Source organism: Symphalangus syndactylus, chromosome 13 (genome assembly GCF_028878055.3).
Source record: "Symphalangus syndactylus isolate Jambi chromosome 13, NHGRI_mSymSyn1-v2.1_pri, whole genome shotgun sequence".
NCBI classification, from domain to species: Eukaryota; Metazoa; Chordata; class Mammalia; order Primates; family Hylobatidae; genus Symphalangus; species Symphalangus syndactylus.
This window is the reverse complement of record NC_072435.2, coordinates 91,061,297-91,077,350: the sequence shown is the minus strand read 5'-3', so window position 1 is coordinate 91,077,350 and position 16,054 is coordinate 91,061,297. Positions and strand designations below refer to the sequence as shown.

At 39.9% G+C, this 16,054-nt stretch overlaps 1 protein-coding gene across 5 annotated transcripts in view; it reads left to right on the top strand.

Moving 5' to 3' along the window:
- The window catches only part of NTN4 (netrin 4), a 132,120-nt gene that overhangs the window by 96,827 nt on the left and 19,239 nt on the right, over window positions 1-16,054 (top strand). For all 5 annotated transcript variants that reach the window (XM_063614268.1, XM_055238752.2, XM_055238750.2 and 2 more), the window contains exons 6-7: window positions 9,516-9,729; window positions 10,413-10,528. In XM_063614268.1, coding sequence (XP_063470338.1) covers window positions 9,516-9,729; window positions 10,413-10,528 — 330 coding nt within the window. The remainder of the gene's footprint in view (window positions 1-9,515; window positions 9,730-10,412; window positions 10,529-16,054) is intronic.

Sequence of the window (16,054 nt, the reverse complement as noted above, 5' to 3'; positions counted from 1 at the left end):
CCTCGGGTATAATGCTTACTGCCCTGTCATTATCTACACTTCTCTCTTCCCTCACTCACGAGATATGACTTTTTGTAGTCATCTTTGTATCTTCGGCCCCTAGCATAGTTCATGTTAACCTTAAATTTCAATAACCCTTTGGTAAAGTTGCGAGTGAATGAATGAATGAGTGGTGAGCATTTTTATACAAATACGTTTCATGTAGATAATAATATCCTTTTTTTTTTTAGCATTTGGTGCCACTAGATGCCTGATACATTGCTAAATATTTACATACATGATCTCAAACCTCACAAAACATCCCTGTGGCTTCCTCCATTAATGAGAAAACTGACAGCTGAAGAAGTTAATTTCACGAAGTCTTGTAAATAATAAGCCTCATCACCAGAATCTAGTTCTGGTTAGAATCTAGTCATCTAGTCTGATTCCCAAGCTTATATTCTTACCAACTTTATTATATTGCCTCTATTTTATTTTCTGTCTTCTAAGAAATCTTACAGCAAATTTCCAAACAACTGTATTTATTGTCAGCCTTTGTGATTGATACAAATATTAGTTTTAGAGCCTTATGCACACACAAGATATTTGAAAATGTGTCCATCCATCGTTTCATTAACAGATGTGTTTCCTGCTAGAAAGTCCTACACAGCAGCATTGCCTCCTTTTCTGTAAATGCTGCAGGGGCCCTGCTTCACTTTCAGATATATTGCTGCAAACATATAACTATAGATAAAATTTCTATTGTATTCAGCAATTATCTAAATTCATTACTTGAAAGGAATCTGTTGTGAAATCTTTTGTAAAGTACTCATTTCCTCTACCTCATCTGTTTCAAAACTTTTGCACTGTTACCATCGATTTTCTTCCAGTAGAACACTTGAGTAAAGAAGGTACCAGCTGGGCACAGTAGCTCACGCCTGTAATCCCAGCAGTTTGGGCGGCTGAGGTGAGTGGATCACCTGAGGTCAGGAGTTTGAGACCAGTCTGGCCAGCATGGTAAAACCCCATCTCTACTAAAAATACAAAAATTAGCTGGGCGTGGTGGTGGGTACCTGTAATCCCAGCTACTCGGGAGGCTGAGGCAGGAGAATCACTTGGACCTGGGAGGCAGAGGTTGCAGTGAGCCAAGATCACACCATTGCACTCCAACCTGGGCGACAAGAGCAAAACTCTGTCCCCCCCAAAAAAAAAGGTACTGTTCAAAGTAAGCCTCATGCATTATTGATGAACTCTTGTGAAAATATCCGGATATTTAATTGACATTTTAAATAATTTTGTTTTGCTACCATGGTTGTGGGTGAGAGCAGGTTAGGGCAGATGTTTTGGGGGGAAAATGATGACTCCAGTGATGAATGGTTCGCCACCTAGACAAGCCATACAGCTTCTAAATATACCTGGTTACCACTCAATGTAATATTTTGGCTCTTAAGGACAGTTCACCACAGCTGTGAACACTAAAAATTATAATGAAAAGAATAATTAATGTCAGCATAATAGTATATGATGATGGTTCAACTGTTGGGTCTAACAAGAAGACAGGCCAGGCATGGTGGCTCATGCCTGTAATTCCAACACTTTGGGAGGCTGAGGCAGGTGGATAACTTGAGATCAGGAGGTCAAGACCAGCCTGACCAACTGGCAAAAGCCCGTCTCTACTAAAAATACCACAATTAGCCAGGCGTGGTGGCACATGCCTGTAATCCCAGCTACTCAGGAGGCTGAGGCATGAGAATAGCTTGAACCTGGGAGGCGGAGGTTGTAGTCAGCCAAGATTACGCCACACACTCTAGCCTGAGCAACAGAGCAAGTCTCTGTCTCAAAAAACAAACAAACAACAACAAAGACAAAGCTGAAGTTAAGAACTTATGTCATTCTTGGTCATAACTTTGACATTTATTGTGAAAAAAATAAGTTATTGGGTTGCGTTTTAGAATCAATAATTAGTAAGAAATATATGTTGGGGAATCAGAACTGAACCAGAACCTGAGGAGATCCTTTTTCCTTCCAAACAAGAAGAAAATATGTTTCCATTTTAGAAGAAAATAAGAAATGTAGATTGTATGTGTCATATTGACTCCTATCAAGCTTCAGGAAATAAGTATGCAAGGCAGACCTCGGTGTGAGTCTTGAAAACGTATGCCATGAAAGATGTCAGGGCCTTCGGCCTGGAGCTAGTTCTGCATAGTTTCCAAATGGTATCTTTATCGTGTAATTATGTGAGAAGTCACACTGACAGAAATCTACTAGCACATATGACAGAAACACATTCTTCTCTGGCCGTTCCTGAAATGAGTGTAGCTTTTAAAATATATGGTAGAAGGGAGAGGTCAACTCCTGGAAACGCTTGAATTTTCTATTAGAGGAAAAGATAGGAGTGGTGGACTACCATATATTACCATAGAAGGGGTTCTTATAATATCTTTCTTCTGGCTAAATCTCTCCTATCTGCTTTAAGAACCAAATTGACTTGACTGAGTGATATAGTAACTATAGGTTTTGTCATCTCAAAATTATATTATTTTCATACTAGATTATGTCATTTCATTTTAAGTAATGTCTATGCTGTTTTGAATATAGCATTTTGATATATTCATATTGCATATTATATAATCCAAATGAATTATTTCTTAATTAGAAACAAACCATAAATCAATAGTGCTTTGATACTTTAAGAGAAAAATGCCTAAATGTTCTCATAATAAAAACCAAGTGAAGAAAAAAAATTAGGAAATTTAATGTAGAGACAGTGATTACCATAACTGTATGATTATAAAGATGTTCTCCTTAGAACCTCAATGTTTTAGAGGCAAAATCTTTACTTTCCTCTGATATTAAGATTTTTTAAAATCTTGGAATAATTCTTTTAAACTTGGGATCTCTTCAAGGACCAAGACTATTTTATTCAAGTTAGATCCCTAGCAATTTGCACAGTACTTAGCACATAGCAGGTGCTCATTAAATGTTTGTTGAGTAAGTGAATGGGTAAATAAACGCTGCCTTAAATACACACATTATTAGCCTTTCAAACAATGTCTCCTATGCCGTTTTCCTCCATTGTCCTTTGTAAATAGTGCTTATATCATGGCCTTTTAATTCAGTTCAAGGGTCATTTCTGAGCAGCTGTAATCTACCATTTGCTAATGTCTTACTAAGTGCTAGTGACATACATTATCTCTGGTTTAGTCCTCAACAAAACCTGGTAAAATAGAAATGTGGGGCTCAGAAAGGTAAAATAAATTTCAGCTAGGAGTTAAACTCAAGTCTGCCTCCACTAAGCACCGCAGGGGATAGGTGAGTGAGGCCCATGCTCCACTTCAAAGAGCTTACAGACTGGTGTGATAGACAAAGAAAACCCCCAATTGCCTAATGCAAAGTAGAATGTGATCAGAGCTATAAGAAGAAATGTTTCTTTAAAGCACTGGAGGGTTACGAAGAAAGGGTAAATCATACTCAACTGCATTGGAATAAGGAATGATTTCTAAAAGAATGTGGACCTTTCCCTTGTGGGCAAGTGGAGCTACTGCCCTGGCTTCACATTTAGTGAGGTGGGAGGGGGTGGCAGAGGAAAGGGTGCTGAACCCAACTTTTCTTTTCTGAATATCATTGTATGTCAAAAGTTCTGTCTTTAACATGGAAGATACCAACAGAGCTCCTACCTTGAGCACGCTAACCCCCCCAGATGGTTGAATTGCAGCAACCCTTAGGGATGACATTAGATACAGGTTTTGAAGGACATATAGAATTTTGAAAGATTGTTACGGGAAGAAAGATTTTACTATTGAAATTAATAAAGGCAAAGAAACAAGAAAGATGGAGGGTGTGTCTAGAAATTGTCCCAATTAATTAGAACAAGGGCTATATGCAAGAGAATAATGAGAGGAAGGACTGGAAAAGTAGGCTAGGGCTCTGCTATGAAGGACCTTACATGTTTGGCTAAGGAGTGACCACATTTTGGAAACTACAAATGCTTCATAAACATTAGAATTATTATTATTAACATTTGTTGGTTGAATGAGTGAATCAATGAGATTCTAATAAATGAATGAATATGAGGTTATCCAAGAAGATAATTCATTTTGCAGAAGAAGCAACATTTCATGCTCTATTATGGTGGTTCTCAATGAAAGAGAGCTTATGGGGAGGGGTGGGTGGGGGAAGGTTGCACAGATGTTAGAAATTTTTTACAAACCTCACACATTCATACTGGTTTGAGAACCATGGCTCTAATGATTATTGGTTAAAGAGATGAAAGAGAGATCTAAACAGTAGCACAGTACACCATCAGGGCCTGTATTTCTCCAGCTTCTGTTCTCACAAAAGTCGCCAATGACCTCCTGATTGATGGTGTTGCTGGCCTATTGTCCAACGTATGTGACTTGAGCATTCTGCATTGTTTGACACTGTTAACTGCTTGAAACTTTCTCATCCTTTGGCTTCTTTTTTTTTTTTTCTCCTCCTTCTCTACCTTCTCCTTAATAATCTTTTTGCAAGTTATTGCTCCTCCAACTGCCAGTACCTATGGATGTTTCCACCGTGTTCTATCCTTGATCATCTTCTCACTCTACACACCGTCCCTGGAAAGTTTCATCTAGCCCTCCTAATTTCAACTGCCATTGGGTGACAACTCTCAAAACTTTATTTGTGACCCCAACTTTTCTCCTGTCAGAATATTTCCAGGATATATTTAAGATAGCCTTGAAGCATCTCAAGCTTAATGTGTTTGATCCTAAACTCATTCTTTTTCCCTTCCTTCCCTATTTCCACCCTCAACATAGATCTATCTGCCCCAACTTTCTCTAGTCCTCTCTTCTAGATCTTTGTGAATAATGTCACTAATCATTCAGTTTCATGAACTAGACACCTGAAAGTCTTCCCCAACTTCTATTTGTCCCTCAAAAACTCTTTCTTCCTCTTCCAGATGATCTCCAAACCCTATTTATTCTAACTTTAAAAAATAATTTTTCATATCCAAACTTACCTCCTATTCCCACACCTACTGGCTTAGTCATTTCCTTGCTGTCTCTCTTTTCTTTGATTATCCTGCCACCAGCCTCTCCCCACTCTAGTCTATACAATGCCTCCAAAGTGTCTGTCAAAATTCAATTGTAACCGTGCCATAATTCTGCTTTATAACTTCTTATGATTCATTATGCCCACAGGACAAAATTCAACCTCCGAAGCCAGGCAATTCCACAACCTGGAATCCTATCACCATCCAACCTGACTCTACAGCTTTTATTCTGCCTCATCTCCTTCAACTGCTTTCTACTCAGTGTACACTCAGGCACACTAAACTTCTCACATTCCCCACATGGGCCCTTTCACATAGGATTCCCACAGCCTGGAATGTCCTCCAGGTCAATTCCACAAATGCTAATTAGGGCATCTATGATGTACCAGACACTGTTCTGGGGCCCCAGAAACAAAAATAAGAAGATAAAGATCCTTCTGTCAATGAATTCAGACTCTACTAGTAAGGGAGACAGGCATATCAACAAATAATTTTTTTAAGAAGCTGTTTTGTGGCTGGGCGTGGTGGCTCACGTCTGTAATTCCAGCACTTTGGGAGGCTGACTCAGACAGATAACTTGACGTCAGGAGTTCAAGACCAGCCTGGCCAACATGGTGAAACTCCATCTCTATTAAAAATACAAAATATAGCCAGGTATGGTGGTGGGCACCTATAATCCCAGCTACTTGGGAGGCTGAGGCAGGAGAATAGATTGAACCCGGGTGACAGAGGTTGCAGTGAGCCAAGATCACAACACTGCACTACACCCTGGGCAGTAAAGCAAGACTCCATCACAAAAAAACAACAAAAAAAAGGCTTTTTCCCTAAATTATTTTTACATGGAATGTCTCAAACAGATTTAAGGCTGCAAACTTGTTAAATTTTATAATCATTTGCTTTTCAAAGTGAAACTCAAAAATACTTAAAAATAGCTGTAACATTCGCATTAGGAAAGATGATGTTTATTCCAGTTTGCATTTTTATGGTGAAATAAAATCTTTTTCCAATGAAAAAAAAAAAAACGATGATGCACTGTGATAGGCACAAAATAGAAATATATGCAAAGAGGCAGCATAGAGGAGAGAGTGGCTGTCTGGAGGGAGTGGGACAAGAAATCCTGTCAGAATCTAGATCGACAAGGCGGGGAAAGGCCACACAGGCATGGCCAACGGCCAGGGGCACTGAGGCATCAGAGAGTGTAGCATTTCCAGGAAGCAGTAAGAGCTGCCACACAATGCAGAAACGTAAAATGCAGTAGGGATGAATGGTACGCCCCAAAATAGCTAAGACGGTCAACTGTATGGTGTGTGTTTCTTACCACAATGTATTTATGAAAAATTTATTTTAAAAAGATGCACTGGGGAAAGTGTCTAAAGACTGAGCTGGAATCAGCAATTGCCTTCCTTGCCCTCCTTTACTTTTCTTTTCTTTCTTTTTTTTTTTTTTTTTTTTTTTTTTTGAGACAGAGTCTCGCTCTGTCACCCAGGCTGGAGGGCAGTGGTGCAATCTCAGCTCATTGCAACCTGGGCCTCCCAGGTTCAAACGATTCTCCTGCCTCAGCCTCCCGAGTAGCTGGGACTACAGGCGTGTGCCATCACGCCCGGCTAGTGTTTGTATTTTAGTAGAGATGAGGTTTCACCATGTTGGCCAGGCTGGCCTCGATCTCCTGACCTCAAGTGATCCACCTGCCTTGGCCCCCCAACGTGCAGGGATTACAGGTGTGAGCCACCACGCCCAGCCCCTTGCCCTCCTTTTCAACTTGCAAACTCCTATTCATCTTTTACGAACTGGCTCAGATCACTAAATGACCCCTCCTTTGTGGATCCCACCTGATTCCCTCAGCCTGTATTGCCTTCACCTTTCCTCTGTGTTCCCACAGTGTTTTATGTATACCTCTGTTACAGCACATCACATGTATGGAAATCTTTTATTTAATTCTCTGTTTCCCCCACAAGACTATAAGTTCCCTGAGGGCTGGCACCATTTCTCAGATAAACATAGGTCCTATATCTCTATAAGAATTATCTGACAGGCACAGTGGCTTGCACCTGTAATCCCAGCACTTGGGAGGCCAAGGCAAGAGGATCGCTTGAGCCCAGGAGTTCAAGACCGCCTGAGCAACGTAGTGACACCCTGTCTCTACAAAAAATAAAAATAAAAAAAATAAAAAATTAGCCAGGTGTGCTAGCATGTGCCCATAGTCCCAGCTACTTGGGAGGCTGAGGTGGGAGGATCTCTTGAGCCTGGGAGGTCAAGGCTGCAGTGAGCAGTGATGTACCATTGCACTTCAGCCTGGGTGACAGAGTGAAACTTTCTCTAAAGAAAAAAAAAATTATCTATTGGATTAATTAGTTAATTAATTTACTATTAATCATGTACCAGACATCACACTAGCTGCTTTGCATACATAATCTCTTTTTATCCTTACCACTGCATGAGGATAGGTCCTATTTTTATTTTCATTACAGATAAGGGAACTGAGATGAGAGCCTAGGTATCTTGCTCAAAGTCACACAGTTAGTCAGTAGTGGATATTTGAAGCCAAACTGATATTTTAAAGGAAAAATAATCAATAAAAGAAGTTTCCAAGGGGAAAAAGTAGAGAACAGGGTTGAGAATATTAGTTGAGAAGGTGCAGAATGAAGAACTGGCTTCTTCAGTATGTGACACTGTGCGATGCACCTTGCTGAAGTAGTTTCATTTAAAATCATGTCAACTGCATGAACTCTCCATGAGATGTAGATACCACAATAAGGAAACCAAGATTCAGGAAAGTTATTATTTCTCGCCTGAGGTCACAGAGGCTCTGGGAGGCAGAGCCGTCAACCAAGGTTTCTCCCAGCATTTCTCACTTGATTCTCAGAGAAAGCAGTGGGAAGATGAAAAAGATTTTGAAATGGAGAAAAGATTATCCAGAGGACCCTACCAGTGAATTAGAATCAGACTAAGTGGGTAGGTTGATTGAGAAGCCTAGGGAATTTCTGAGACAGCCACTGTGAGAAATACATATATTTTTAAATCCAGGTAAAATTGAATAAATAGAGTTGATGGGCCAGGCAGAGTGGCTCGCGCCTGTAATCAATCCCAGCACTTTGGGAGGTCGAGATGGGCAGATCGCTTGAGTCCAGGAGTTTGAGACCAGCCTGGACATGGTGAAACCCCATCTCTACAAAAAATACAAAAATTAGCTGGGCGTGGTGGCGTGTGCCTGTAGTCCCAGCTACCTGGGAGGCTGAAGCAGGAGGATTGTTTGAGCCCAAGAAGTTGAGGCTACAGTGAGTGGAGATAGCACCACTGCATTCCAGCCTGGAACAAGAAAAGACCCTGTCTCAAAAAAGCAAAAATAGAGTTGATGAGCATTGGTTTGGAGAACCAACTGAAGTTAGGGCTCATTAATTTGTGATAAGCCCAAAAAGCACATTTCACACATACATATATATATGAAAAAAGTGTGTATATATGTATGTATACAAACACCTATATATACACTTTGTTCAACTATTTTTGCCATCCCAAGAACAAAGAAACTGCTACAGGTTGTCAGACTGTGAGCAATAAGCAATTCCGGGAGTAGGGAAAGGGCTGAGGAGAAGGACTTTTGACTAGTATTAAAGACTTATGGCCAGGCACAGTGTCTCACACCTGTATCCCCAGCACTTAGGAGGCCAAGGTGAGAGGATTGCTTGAGGCCAGGAGTTCGAGACCAGCCTGGGCAACATAGCAAGAACTTGCCTCCACAAAAAAAATTTTTTTTTTAATTAGCCAGGTATGATGGTGCCAGCTTGTAGTCCCAGCTACTCGGGAGACTAAGGCAGGAGGATTGCTTGAGCTCAGGAGGTTGAAGCTGCAGTGAGCCATGGGGGTACCACTGCACTCTGTCTGGTCTTGGTGATAGAGTGAGACCCTCTCTCAAAAAAAAAAAAAGAAAAGCTCCTCAAAAGAGCTATCTGTTCACATGCTCGAATTCCTCTACTCCCATTCTCCCCTGAATCCTCTTCCACTGGGTTCCCCTCTCACTATGTATTACACTCAAACTCTTCCTGTGAAGAACACCAACAGCCTTCGTGCTGTTCAATGCAATACTCCATCACATACCCCATCTTCTTTGACCTTTCAACATCTGCCACAGCTGATGCTGCCCTCCTCCTTGAAACCTTCTTTGGCTTCCAGAACACTATACTCTCATGACGTCTTTTCCTTTCTCACTGAATCCTTCCACTCTGTCTTCTTTGCTGGTTCGTCCTCATCACCCCAACCAAAGGGCATTCATATTTCATGCCTTCCATATTAGGATAAATTATGTGTTTATTTTTGCAGCAGACATGCTTTTCATTTAATTAGCTTTCATTCTCTGAGCATACACTCACTGGCTAAAGGAGGAGTCTCAGAAATATGCTGTGTGGTAAAGGGAAGCCACTTGGGGATGGTCAAGCCTAATGTTCACACGGGTGATCTACGGTCAGTCTTTGATCCTTGCGTGTCCTCTCTGTCCTCTCTGTTGTAGCGTGTTCCTGCCATCCAGTAGGATCAGCTGTCCTTCCTGCCAACTCAGTGACCTTCTGCGACCCCAGCAATGGTGACTGCCCTTGCAAGCCTGGGGTGGCAGGGCGACATTGTGACAGGTGCATGGTGGGATACTGGGGCTTCGGAGACTATGGCTGTCGACCATGTGACTGTGCGGGGAGCTGTGACCCTATCACCGGAGACTGCATCAGCAGGTGAATGTGCAAGGCTCTTGCTCTCAGCTGCATGTATTTCAGGCTCTTTTGAAAACCTATAGTGATTTGGAAAATCTTGCATTCTGTTAATGGAGCAAAGATGTATTTGCACATCTCTTTCAAATAATTGTTGTCAGGCTGGGCGTGGTGGCTCACACCTGTAATTCCAACACTTTGGGAGGCTGAGGCGGGTGGATCACCTGAGGTCAGGAGTTCGAGACCAGCCTGGCCAACATGATGAAACCCCATCTCTACTAAAAATACAAAAAAAAATTAGCTGGGCACGGTGGTAGGTGCCAGTAATCCCAGCTACTCAGGAGGCTGAGGCAGGAGAATCACTTGAACCTGGAAGGTGGAGTTTGCAATGAGCCAAGATTGCACCATTGCACTCCAGCCTGGGCAACAAGAGTAAAACTCCGTTTTAAAACAAAACAAAACAAAACATAACCAATAATTTTTGTCTAATTACAAACTCAAGTAATTTGTTCTTGCAAGATTCTAGAGATCATCTAGTTCATTTTGCAGAATAATTATTTGTCTTCACAATAGTTCCTTAAAACACTATTTCTGGAAAAAGGAAGAATGGGAAGGTAGAAGATAAGGTTTAAATCTCTATAGGTTCATTTCTATACAAGTTCTAAAAAATTCCTGAATACGTTCTTTATCATCTTCTCTTTTGTTAGCCACACAGACATAGACTGGTATCATGAAGTTCCTGACTTCCGTCCCGTGCACAATAAGAGTGAACCAGCCTGGGAGTGGGAGGATGCGCAGGGGTTTTCTGCACTTCTACACTCAGGTGAGATGGATGTAACCAGGCATCATATTTTCAGGTCTGGTCTTATGTAACAGTGATACATGACAAACCAGGGTCCAGCTTTTGGATCCTATGAGGGGAACTCTTTAGTTCTGGGGTTTCATGGTATAATAAAGTAGTGGATCCCATAAGTATGAAACTGTAAAATATAGCTAAGGGGTATTTTAACACATTTTTGTTTGTTTTCTGATGATTAGAGTAATATATGTAGTTGGTATAGAAAATTTGGAAAATGCAAAACATCATAGTAAAAAAAAAAAAAAAAGGTCACCCAAAATCTCATTATTCCACTGTTAATACTTTGGTATGTTTTTCTCACTCTAAAACACAGTTAAGAGCCTACTGAGTGGGGTGAGTATAATCCCAGCATTTTGGGAGACCAAGGCAGAAGGATTGCTTAAGGCTAAGGGTTCCAGACCAGCCTGGGAAACATAGCAAGAGTTATCTCTACAAAAATAAAAAGTTAGCCCAGTGTGGTGGCGCACGCCTGTCAAGTCCCAGCTACTTGAGAGGCTAAGGTGGGAGGATCGCTTGAGCGGTCAAGGCTGCAGTGAGCTCTGATCGTGCCACTGCATTCCGCCTGGGTAACAGAGCAAGACCTTGTCTCAAAAAAAAAAAAAAAAAAAAAAAAAAAATGTCTACTGAATATATTAGGTTTGGAAACTTACAGATCCGTTGAAAGGAAAAATATTCTTATAAACCTAGCTTAACTTAATAGGTACAAAGCAAAAGCCAGATGTGAACTCCTTAAGTTTATAGCTTTTTTACAACTAGAAAGCAAAATTAATTCTACAAACTAAATATAAGCCAAATAATGAAGCCAAAAAAATCAAATTAATGACATTAACCGAATATGAAAAATGATTTGTACCAAAGCCAAAACACTGCTCACGACATAAATATAGCTCTTTGAGTTTACTCAATATGGGCTCCTATTTCCTCTGACTCAGTTTCCCTATGACATTGTTCTGTTTCTTCTTTTGAAGGGCATGCCGTGCTAGTGGTATGAATTCTCAGTTTCTGTGTTCATCTTGCCTCTATTCTTTTCTTGTAGAAAAGCAAGTGATTATATTTAACACTAACTTACTCCTTAACACAAACTCAAATGTGGCATGAAACCTTGCGTCAACACTTGGCTGTAAAGTGCTCACCGAATGCTCCAAATTAAACTCACAGCAAGTTAAATATATTTTATTATGAAACATTACAAGTAGTAAAAATGTTATGCAATGAGCACCCATACACACCTTCAAAGGGTTAGCAAATCTCACACTTTGCCATAATTGTTTCATATTCTCATTTAGGTTATAAAATGTTACAGATGCTTTTGAAGTCCCTAATGTACCAGCCACAAGCTCAGTTGCCTCCCTTTGTCCACAGAATAACCACAATGGTGAACTTGGTATTGATCATCCACTTTCATGTCTTTACTATTTTATTACCTATATATATATTGAGTATTTCAGAATTCCATGCACATGATATCTTATCTACTCTTTTTTTTTTTTTTGAGACAGAGTCTCGCGCTGTCACCCAGGCTGGAGTGCAGTGGCATGATCTTGGCTCACTGCAACCTCCACCTTCTGGGTTCAAGCGATTCTCCTGCCTCAGCCTCCCGAGTAGCTGGGATTACAGGTGCCCACCATCACGCCTGGCTAATTTTTTGTATTTTTAGTAGAGACGGGGTTTCACTATGTTGGCCAGGCCAGTCTCAAATGCCTGACCTCATGATCCACCCGCCTCGGCCTCCCTAAGTGCTGGGATTACAGGCATGAGCCACCGTGCCTGGCCCTTATCTACTCTTTTTAAATGTTTTTGGTAGCCAGGCTTGGTGGCGTGCACCTGTAGTACCAGCTACTCAGGAGGCTAAAGCAGGAGGATCACTTGAGCCCAGAGGTCTGAGGCTGTAGTGCACCATAAAAGCACCTGTAAATAGCCACTGAACTCCAGGGCAACATAGCAAGGGCCCATCTCTGAAATGTAAATAAGCAAAACATTTTTTACCTGATTATGTAGTTTTTTGAGGTTTATCCATCTCAAAAAAATTCATATAAAAGCGGTTATATGAATATACCATTTTTATTCTCTCATTTGTTTGCCATTTAGGATTATCTCCAATTTCTAATTTTCCACCATTATAAATAACGCTTCCCTAAATGTTCTCTTGTATGTGACTTTGTGCAGTTGAGAAGGTGTTTCACCAGGCCAGGGGCTGGCAAACCACAGCCCTCAGGCCAAGTCGGCCACCTGTTTTTCTATAGCTTGCAGGCTACTTGCCCTAAGAATGGTTTTCACAGTTTTAAATGCTTACACTTTAAATGTTTATAGAAGTACCTGTCTTTATTCTTGGCCATTCAGGTTTCCTTTTCTGTGAATTTTCTATCTGTAATTTTCTTACTAATTTGTAGTAGTTCTTTATAAATTTATTCATTCATCCAACAAATACTAAGTACCTCTGTCATGTGGCAGCACTGTAGATAGAGTAAGTGAACAAAACAGATTAACCTCTGCCTCTGTGTCTCCTACATTCTAGTGAAGAAAAACAGCTAATAAACAAATAAAATATTTAGTATAAAAAATGTTTAGTATAATAGAAAAATGATGCAGGGACAGGGGATAAGATATGTTTTAGAGGGACATACTTTTAAATAAGGTGATCAGGGTAAGCCCTATGAAAGAACTGACATTTGAGGGGAAAAAAAAATCTGAAGGGGGTAAGAAGGATAGCTATACAGGTGGCAGAGGAAAGAGAGTTTAGGCAGAAGATACAGCAAGTCTTTATAGCCCTGAGGAGGAATTCAGGAAACAGCAAGAAGGCCAGTGTGGCTGGAGCAGAGTAAGCTGGGAAGACAAGTGGAAGAGGAAATATAAGGAGGCTGCAGAGGCCAGTATAAGGACCTTGGCTTTCACCTGGAGTAAGATGGAAACCACTGGAGCATTTCAAGCAGAGGTGTGGCATTTAGAGTGACACCGGTCAGCATGGTTGTGTGTTTTCCCCAGTCACATTCAGCATTGTGGATATAGGCATACACAAAGAAATGACTTTAAGCTGGGTTGAGGTTTTTCCAAGCAAGAATGAAGCAAGAGAGGGCAATAATTGTTCTTAGAATTTAAACTGGGTAAATAGGGACGTGAGGGTGAAATGAGGTAGGATCAAGGATTATAGGGTTTCAAAGGATTGTTGAAGTTGGAAGCAAGCTAGGATAGCATGTAGAGGTCAAAGAATGGGATGCTTGAAATTGAGATTGGAAGAGTAGCAGTTATCGATAACGGCGATGTCTAAGATATGGTCATGGGAATGAGCGGCTGAGGTCATTATTTGTAATGCTACCTTATTGTGTATCAAGTTTCTATATATGAATGGATCTGTATCTTGTCTCTCTATCATGTTTCATGAGCCAATACCACAATATATTATTACAGTTTTATAATGAGTCCTGATATCTGAGATGGCAAGTTCCTTCATTTCATTGTTCTTTCTTAAAATTATCTTAGCTATTGGTTCTTTGCCTTTCGTGTGAATTTTAGATTAAGTTTATTAAATCCCACAAAAGGCTCTGTTGGGGTTTTTATTGCAATTGCATTGACTTTATAGATCATTTTGAAAAAAGTGATAGCTTTGTAATATTGAGTAGTCCCAAACATGAAGATACCTTTCTATATATTAAGGTCCTCTTTAAGGCCTTTCAATAGCATTTGTCACTTTTCTCCAAAATGGTTTTACCTGTCTTTGATTAAATTTACTCCTAGATACCTTTAGATTTTATTGCTATTGGGAAAGTGTTCTTTACCTGAATTTTTAAAATGATTATTAATGATATAAAGGAGTACTATTTTTTTTTTTTTGTATTTTGAGCTTGTATCCAGTGACTTTGTTGAACTTGTTTACTGATTCCAGTATGTATGGATTATCTTGGATTTTCTAATGTAGGCCATCATATTCTTGAGAAATAAGGACAGTTTTGTCTCACTTGTGTAGTTCTCATGCCTCATTTTTTTTTGACTCCAGTACAATATTTTCCCAAATTTGATGGAAATAGTTTGAAATTTTCACCACTATAAAACTTGATATTGATTTTTGATAGGTAGCCTTTATCAAGTAAATGTCATTCTCCTCTATTTCTAATTTTGTTAATGAGTTTTGTGTTTAGCTGAATGCCTTCTCTGCATCTTTTGAGAAAATCAGATGGTTTTTCTCCTGTAATCTATCAACGTGGTATTTGAAAATAATTTTTTTCCGGCATTAAGTTTTTTTGTGTGTTTTTTTTTACTTTAAGTTCTGGGATACATGATGTGCAGAGTGTGCAGGTTTGTTACATAGGTATACATGTGCCATAGTGGTTTGCTGCACCTATCAACCCCTCATCTAGGTTTTAATCCCTGCACGCATTAGGTATTTGTCCTAATGCTGTCCCTCCCCTCGCCCCCCACACATCTGATAGGCCCCGGTGTGTGTTGTTCCCCTACCTGCGTCCATGTGTTCTCATTGTTCAATTCCCACTTATAAGTGAGAACATACGCTGTTTGGTTTTCTGTTCCTGTGTTAGTTTGCTGAGAATGATGGCTTCCAGCTTCATCCATGTCCCTGCAAAGGACATGAACTCATCCTTTTTTATGGCTGCATGGTATTCCATGGTGTATATGTTTCACATTTTCTTTATCCAGTCTATCATTGATGGGCATTTGGGTTGGCTCCAGGTCTTTGCTATTGTAAATAGTGCTGCAATAAACATACGTGTCCATGTGTCTTTATAGTAGAATGATTTAGAATCCTTTGGGTGTATACCCAGTAATTGGATTGCTGGGCCAAATGGTATTTCTGGTTCTAGACCCTTGAGGAATCACCACACTGTCTTCCACAGTGGTTGAACTAATTTATACTCCCGCAAACAATGTAAAAGTGTTCCTATTTCTCCACAGCCTTGCCAGCATCTGTTGTTTGTCAGAATGGCAATTATTATCAAGCTATTCTATTAGTCCTAGGATAAGTTTTATTTGCTGTGATGTATTTTTATTCATACATTGCTGAATTTGATCTGCTAGGGTTTTTATCTTTTATTTATTTGTTTATTTGCTTGCTTAGGACTTTCATATTGATGTTTATAATTGATACTGGCCTATAATATAATGTATTGCATTGTATATTTGAGTAAGTTAGGAGGTCCCCTTACCCACTATGTTTCTTTCTATTCTCTGCAATTATTTATATAAAAATAGAATCATCTGTTACTTGAACATCTGTTACTTGAATTTTTGTTAGAATTTATCTATAAAACCATTGAGACACAGTGTCTATGAGTAGACAAATGTATTACTGATTCAATATCTGTCATGGTTATTAATTTGTTTTATTTGTGATTTGGTGTTTTTAATCAAAGTTTTCTAGAAAATTACCTTTTTTTTTTTTTTTTTTTTTTTTTTTTTGAGATGGAGTCTTGCTCTGTCACCCAGGCTGCAGTGCAGTGGCGCAATCTCCGCTCACTGCAACCTCTGCTTCCCGGGTTCAAG